Source organism: Caenorhabditis remanei, chromosome III, assembly GCF_010183535.1.
Source record: "Caenorhabditis remanei strain PX506 chromosome III, whole genome shotgun sequence".
NCBI classification, from domain to species: Eukaryota; Metazoa; Nematoda; class Chromadorea; order Rhabditida; family Rhabditidae; genus Caenorhabditis; species Caenorhabditis remanei.
Genome location: NC_071330.1, coordinates 9,761,445 through 9,769,418, shown reverse-complemented (window position 1 = coordinate 9,769,418; position 7,974 = coordinate 9,761,445). Strand labels below are relative to the sequence as shown.

At 35.9% G+C, this 7,974-nt stretch overlaps 1 protein-coding gene across 1 annotated transcript; it reads left to right on the top strand.

The window, feature by feature from the left end:
• Positions 1 to 1,164: 1,164 nt before the first annotated feature.
• Positions 1,165 to 4,792, top strand: GCK72_010367 (uncharacterized protein; the record flags this gene model as incomplete). Its single annotated transcript, XM_053727825.1, has 13 exons — positions 1,165 to 1,283; positions 1,328 to 1,727; positions 1,895 to 1,954; positions 2,004 to 2,596; positions 2,649 to 2,752; positions 2,798 to 3,046; positions 3,101 to 3,205; positions 3,648 to 3,775; positions 3,821 to 3,937; positions 3,984 to 4,094; positions 4,141 to 4,208; positions 4,256 to 4,576; positions 4,627 to 4,792. The coding sequence occupies 13 exons, from the start codon at positions 1,165 to 1,167 to the stop codon at positions 4,790 to 4,792; spliced, it is 2,541 nt and encodes an 846-aa protein (XP_053587402.1).
• Positions 4,793 to 7,974: the final 3,182 nt, after the last annotated feature.

Sequence of the window (7,974 nt, the reverse complement as noted above, 5' to 3'; positions counted from 1 at the left end):
ATAACAAGCGGTGACGTGGAAGTTTGTTGTGAGGTCTATTTGTAGAACGATTTTTGATAATTCATTTGATATGTAGGTCCAGGAAAATAACATTTTTCTTAAAAAGTAGGAAACGGGACACGTATATCGTCTGGTAGAACGTTAAGATATCTTTATCAAAGACGAACATTGTTCTCAAGATATTCCAATCGCAGAATTTCATATGATGATGACTGTAGTCACACTACAACATTGTATAGATGAACTCACAAAGTATACCTACAGTAAACTGTTCTGCATGTGACTACAGTAACCTAAAACGAATATGCGTCGGGGATGGCGGAAATTCAGAATAGGGGAAGTAGTGCTTGATTTCTTCGTTCACATTCAGGGTTCTTAAGACCCATTTCAAAAAAGATCAGATTAACTGCTTAATGAAAACGGCTTCCCTCAAGATTCATCGATCAAAATGGAAGTAAACATTTGATACAAAATGAATGAAACATTACGAAATAGTATTCCAATTATAATGAGAGCACTCTCTCGTCATTTGAGCTTCTTCTTCTTCATTCTATTCAGTATTTACCTGGGAGCGCCATGAGGTTCTCCGCTCGGAGACCAAGCGGATTGTATCTCGTTCATTCAATTTCCACTCCGTCTTCTTCCTACCTTTTGCCTAACTATTTGTTCAGTATGCAAATTTGAAAGCAAACAAAACAGCGAAACATGTGGGAAAGAATGAAACGAGATAAGAGAAATAGAAGAAAACGAATCGTCTGAATTCAGGAATTAAGAGAAAACGGGATAAACGAATTATGAATATTCTGTGACAGAGATTGCTTCATTTGTATCAAAAATCCAAGAACAGCTATGATTTTTATAATCAAATTCGACTTTTCTTCTGTCAGAAAGTCTTATGCAAAAACATTATTAACGTGAACGAAAACGGGAAAACTGCAGTTATATTTCCACGCCACAATATTCACCACGTTACAAAAAATAAAAAATCAAATTTCCACGTTGACCATTCCAAAATCCCAGAAACCCAGAAATCCAAAAACCTAAGTTTTTAAATCGAAAAAAACAATTTCTGTTGGCTTTTCTTCGTTTGTCTTCAGTTCTCAATTACTCTGTCGCAACAGAAATAGCATTCTAAAAAGGCTTTTTGTTGATACACTTCGAACGATGAGCAACAATTACAATTACGGACCTCGCATGAAATTCGAATCTCATCAAATGCTTTCAAGTTTCACTCCTCTTCGTACCACTCTTTCTGAATACGTGGATGCTGGAGATATGAAAGAGTAAGACCGTTTGATTTCAGACATCTCACATATTTTTGTTTCAGAGAGAAAATAAGTCATTCTGAATCGTTTGTCACCACTAACAGTATGTCGAGTAACCTGAATCATTATTGGAAAAAGGTAAATTCTTTGAATAAAACGGACTCTTCCATGAGTAGTAATTCGACTGTCACTTCGATTCCATCTGCTCCAAAAACGTTTGAATCTTCTTCAAATACACTCGATGGATCTACAATTACTCCATCAACTCATTCTTTGAAATCAGCGAAATTGAACAATTTGAGCGATTGGCAGTATGATTCCAATAGAAGCGATTCGTCAATCATTGGAAATCGTATGATTTCATTGGAGAATTTGGCAGATTCCCTGATTGAACCAACGGAAACTCGAGAGGAAAATCAATGCTTGAGTCTCCAGAAGCAAGCCCTTGATGAGTTGGAAACGGTTTGAGAGTATTATTTTTTTTTCGAAAACGCTCATTTCAGCCACTGAACCGTTCGATTAATCAGTTTTCTGAGTTCACCCGAAAGCAGAATGTTGCTCTTGACCAAATTTCGAAAGAAGGGGGGAGAAAATTAAAGAATTGCAATGATCGAATGGCATATTTGAAGGAATCAGGAGAGGAAGTATTTGCTGATTTCGATAAGAAAACCTCGGATCTTTTGGACCCTGTAAATGAGGTTGAATGTATCTAAATTACAGTTTAACTTGTGTTTTCAGACCATCAAACTGTATGAAACGAAAGCAAAAGTAGAAAAGTTTGTTGGGAACAACGAGGAATTTTACAAGGAGAACCAGGCAACTGGTACAATGATTTCGGAGAATGAGAGACTTTTGGCCAGAATTCGTCAGAATTTGCCGACAAACAAAGCGAGCTCCGTTCGATTTCCTGCTTCTGTACAAGAGGAAAAACGTCTCGAAGCTGCACTTTCTAGTATCAAAAGTTTACTTCATTCATTTCCATTTGATGAAAATGAACGTGCCGACTTTGAGTATACCATCAAAAAGATAGAGAAGGATGCAACTTTCGAAAAGAAAAAGAAATGTGAATTGATAGTTCGTCATTTGTTGAGCGTGATGAACAATTGGGAAGAGAATCAGTCTACAGTATCTTTCGATAGTGATAACTGGAATAGTGTATCAACGATTGACAGTAGAGATGATGTTTTGGATTTGAATGTATATGAAAACGGTTTATCCGATTTGAAAAATTCAAGTATCTACGATTCGAACTTGAATGATTTGGAAGGAGAACTGCGTAGTGCAAGCATTCGAATGGCTGTGGAAGGACCGAATGAGACTATCGAATGCAGGTGAGACAAAATATACATAATCTCAAAGTGCGACATTAAAAACGTCTTGCAGCCCATGGAATTCTGCTTCCAACTACTCCGGATGGTCATCCAATTCCAATTCGCTCGACAGTATCCAACCTGATTCTTCAATGGAAAATTCAACTTTATCGTCACGTGAGTTAATGTAGACTGAGAAATTGAGAAGACAAAATGTTTCAGTTTCTTCCAACTCAATTCCAAACCAAACATTCGATGATGCTCACAGAAATCTGATTGCCAATGCTTCAACTAAAACTGCCTATTCATCAAGTAGCCCTGTTTCTCCCCGTCCACCGAGATCAATCCATGAAAAATCAACTCTTCAGTCTGCAACTGGAACTCGTTCAGATTCTATTCCTTCTTTCAATTTTTCATCAGTTTCTCTTTCTGATATGGTAGATGAAGCACTCCATACTGCTAAAGATGCTGGTGAGTAACAAAATAAATTGATTCATTTTCTTTCCACTCATCTTTTTTTTTCAGCTGAAAACCAAGCCACTCATCTGATGACTGCTCTTCAGAATTCGGCTCGTCAGTGCGGCGTCGTTTTTTCGGATTTGATGACTGCGGTTTCAACAAGTTCGGAAAGTATTTCGGACACACAATCTTCTCATCATTCTATCGCCCATTAGTTTTTATGAATGATTCTTTTGTATTGTAAGAATATAGTTTTTTAAAGTATAGTAAATAAAATTGTTTAATTTTAATTTTTGAAATTTGGGTTTTTCGCAGAAACTTGGAACTGTTATTTGAAACCGAATACTTGTTCACCGTGTCGGTGGGAACGTCTCGAAAGAATCTTCTGAAATCAGGCTATAATTTCTTTTTCTGAAATCTCGGGAAATAATCCATTTACAAAGTTCAAAAACTATCATTGTAACAATTTCATTTCATTTCTAGTATTTATTGAGTTGCTTGATCAAGTTTTCATCTGTGAGCAATGAATCAAGTAAGAAAATCATCAATTCCTCGGGTTCACATACGATATTTTTCTAGTTGCACTGTCAGAAAAATGCTGAATATTATCCAGCGGAAAGAGGAAAAACGGCGGCCCCATTTCTAGAAAACGGAATGATAATTGGAGTGAAACGATCGTTTCGTGTGGAAAAAATGGTGGGAGGAGGAGGATTTGGACAGATCTATAGAGCTGTTGATTTGGTTTGTTCTTGAATTAAACTAACAATAATCGTTTAAATATTCCAGGAGTCGAAACTTGTTGTGGCAGTAAAAGTAGAGCCGAAATCATCAGAATCTGGAAGAATCGTTCTAGAACTCAACATTCTTGTTCAGCTTGCACATTCATCACATATTCCGAAAGTGGTTAGTTTTTATTTGGTTTGAATGAAAATAATGACTTGTCTTTCAGTATTATAGTGGAGAAGTCGGCATCTACAATTTCATTATTATGCAACTTCTGGGATCGAATATTGCTGACTTGAGAAAGTTTCAGAGAAGTCGAAGTTTCTCGGTTGAAACTGTAAGAAGAGTTGGAAAAATAGAAGATTTTATTTTTGATTTTTCAGACTTCGAGAGTAGGAATACAATGTCTGGAATGTCTGAAAACAATTCATACGCTTGGATATATTCATAGGTAGATAAATTTCAAGGAAACTCCTCATTCAGTTTTTCCTATTTCAGAGATATAAAACCATCGAATATTTGTGTTGGAATAGGAGAACATAAACGTGTTCTCTACATCGTTGATTTCGGAATGGCTCGTCAAATCCGTTTCTCTGATGGAACATTTCGTCCAGAACGTCCATATGCATCATTTCGTGGAACAACAAGATACGTTTCATTGACGGCACACGAAAGAAAAGAACAAGGATTCGTTGATGATATTTGGTGTCTTTTCTTCTCTTTACTCGAATTAGTTGAAGGACTTCCGTGGAAAAATATTGTGGATCAGGATCAAGTGTGCAATGCCAAACGGCTTATGTTAAATAACTTCCAGTCGAGGTACTCAAAAAAAAACAGTTTGATAGGTTCACATTATTTTAATTTCTCAGAAAAATGGGTCGTAACTTCGAAATGTTTCCTCAAATTCTGGAACGCACTAAACGGATTGAAACACCAGATTATGAACGCTTGATTGGAATTCTGAAATCGTGTTGTCCGAGCTTCAACGAGTTGGAAGAGTTTGAATGGGATGATCACGATGAACAGTATCAGTAACATTTTTTTGAATATTCAAATGAAGTTTAGTTTATTTAAAGTGTCTGCACACAACCGGAACTGAATGAAATTGTTTGATCGATCCTCACAGTTGTCCTTATTTTGACTTCTTCTTCTTCGCAGCTTCTTCCTCCTCCATCTCCTTTTTTTCACCTTGCTTCTAAAAATGGAAACATTGTTCAATTTCAGAAGGCCTTGATGGTGGAATTCTCAGTGAAAATCAAACAATACCAAGTTGTCATCGTAGTCCAATTACCAAAAAACCGCAAAAATGTCTCCGTCATTTCTCTATTTCGTCTCTTCTCTTCAAATTTTCCCATTGTTCTTCATTTCATTTCATCTCAACTTCTCTCACTCTCTTTCCCTCTTTTCAGGTGGACACATGCCGAAAAACCGTATTACACTAAGGTTCTGATGACAATAGAATTCAGAAGGCGACGTCTTCTGCTTCTCCTTCTACTTGTAATTTGCGTGCAATGGACAATGGCTAGTCGAAGAGTGTGCGTCACCTTGAAAACTGTCAAATTCTTTTTACTTCTGTTTTCACAGATTTAATCAATCACAATAGCCAAACAAATAGTGGGATCAACTCCTCCTTTTGTTCAATATGACATGTTTTAATTCTCAATTTCTTCTCTGAAAAGAAAAGAGATTTTTTCATTCTGCTTCAATGGGCATGTTCGGTTCCGTATCAACTTATTGGCGGTATGAAATAGAAGATTGTGTAAAAATGAAAGAACATTCAGAACAAAAGAAGTTCAAATTTACTTAAGAGAACGATTGAAGGTCGACGATTTGTGAAGATAAAGAAATGATTGATAGATCTTTTGTGTTCAAGAGAAGAAAAAGAAATATCCATCGGTCACTTCGAAACAAAAGAAACTATTTGAAATATGACTAGAGTATAGATTGAACAATTCTACTGGACGAAATCAAACATTTCATACTGGTGATGAATAAAGCTTTAAAAATGAGAAGAAGTCTGAAAAAGATGGGAGAATTTGTTGATTACAAACAGTTAAAAAATATATACCGGATGTATAGAGGAACGTACAGAAAACAGACTTCCAGAAAAGTTGTATTTATACTTGAATTATTCAATATGACTTAATTCCGTTTGGAAAAAAATCTGAAATGATTTAATTTCAAATAACATCAGCTCCAACATGTCTGGTTTCATACTGTACTGGAGTCCACCAGCTAGATGATGCTACTCAATATCAAAGTGCCCGATTTGTCCACTCACAAATTTCGAACACCTCTCTCCGAACATATCAATTTGCCATCTCTACCATAAATTAGCACTGAATTAATTAGAAACAACGTATTTTCTTCCCAACATTCCACAATACAATTATCTCCTTCAAACTAACTTCAACAACACTTTCTCTCCTTTTCCTCCCAATTTTATATACTAATCAAAAACTAATCAAAAAACTAATACTAATCAAAAAACATACTAATCAAAAAACAAGACGGTTCAAAAATCAAACACCTTTTTTGTTTCATAACTGACCTTCTCCCTTCCTTTTTAATTCTCGTTCACATAATTTCCGAATCCACTTCAATTCAACCGTTTGTCACATCAAAACCCATATAATAGATGGCAAAAAAATCAGAAAAAACTCAAGAATTTTGATGTTTTGTTTTTTGTTTTCGGTACATTTCGGTACGTTTTGCAGAAATCCCGAAGAAGAAGAAGAGTTACCAGAGGTCATCAAATGAAACGTTCTTTTACCACAATTAGTTTCTGGTTGAAAGTTAATAAAATGAAATGTAATGGGCAACTTGAAAAGAAGAGGGAAAAGACGAGTTAAAGTAGGAAAATGGAGAAAAAAAGACATGTTCAAATGGTTATACAGTTTTTAGAAAAAATAGCGAAACCAAAAATCGGACCTAAACTCAAAAAATAACAAAGTAGAAACCGTGTCGGAATGTTTGTTGTTTTTGGAATAAAATGGAACAAAAGAAGAAGAGAATCGCTTTAAGACGCGAAAATTAGTGACAAGCTTCACAATAAATATCTGAATGACGTATTAGAGATCACGGACGTCTATGATGCTTCTACTCAGAGTACACGTCATTTCCAGATTAAGGTTTCTGTGGAGTAATTCTGATTTCTCTTTGAGAACCGCAGCACTATATTTTCAGAAATTTTTTTTCGCGAGAAAGAGATGCGAAGCTGGGATCCAATCACAGCTAACTACCATTTGATTCAAGGAACATTCCTGATTGGTTAAATATCTGAAAAAAAATCATCGAGAGTAAGCTATGAAGAAAACCAGAGATATGTATCCTTCCCGTGTTGAAGTTCACAATAAAGAAACCTCTGAGAATTTCGATCCTGATTCCGAGAACACCTTTTGAGATATTTTGGTCTGCCCTTCGCCGAAAATCACAAAACTTCATCATCCAAATCAACATTTTTTCACATTAATAGTTGAAGCTTCTCCTCTTCTTTTTTTCATCATTTACTTCTGGGGTCACCAATAAGACAATGGCCGGTGACTGCGGTCGGAGGCCAACGGCAGCTAGAAGGTGTTGTGTAATACATGAAAATGTAGGAGGAAGCAAGAGAGAGGAGGAGGTTGGAAAAAAGAGGTTGTAGTAGCCAACAGGCACGTACCAATTCAACGAAGCGTCGAGAGATGGACACTATAAAAGAGCGGACACAGGTCACTGGGGTTACTCATTTCTTCTGAAACAACTAAAAAAGCTTCTTCTTTTCCTTTTTCACTTATTTTATTGTATTTTGAAATTGGTTCCGGTTTTGGAACTTCTAGAAGTCACTATTGACCACTGATCGTTCTAGGTCGACGAACAGTTTCTTTAAATTTCAATTCTGGAATTTCAAAGTTTTCGTTCTTGATCATTATCTTACAATTAAATTTTACTCTAGTTTATAGGAAAATGATACAGTAAACTTCACATTTTGATACTAAATGTAGATCTCCAGAGGGTCTATAAGTTGAGCATCTAAAACTTTGAACTACAAAATGGACAGGTTTATTCTTAAAACTGAAAAACTACAATATCTGATTTTTCCGAAGAGACTGCACCGAAGATCAAGAACACAGGTTAGTACTTCCAGCATTTAAGTTTACGTGCTCATTCAGCATTTCGAAGCAGAAGTTCAGAACTTTCCACTGTCGAATGTATCTATAATCGGAAATAATAGATTA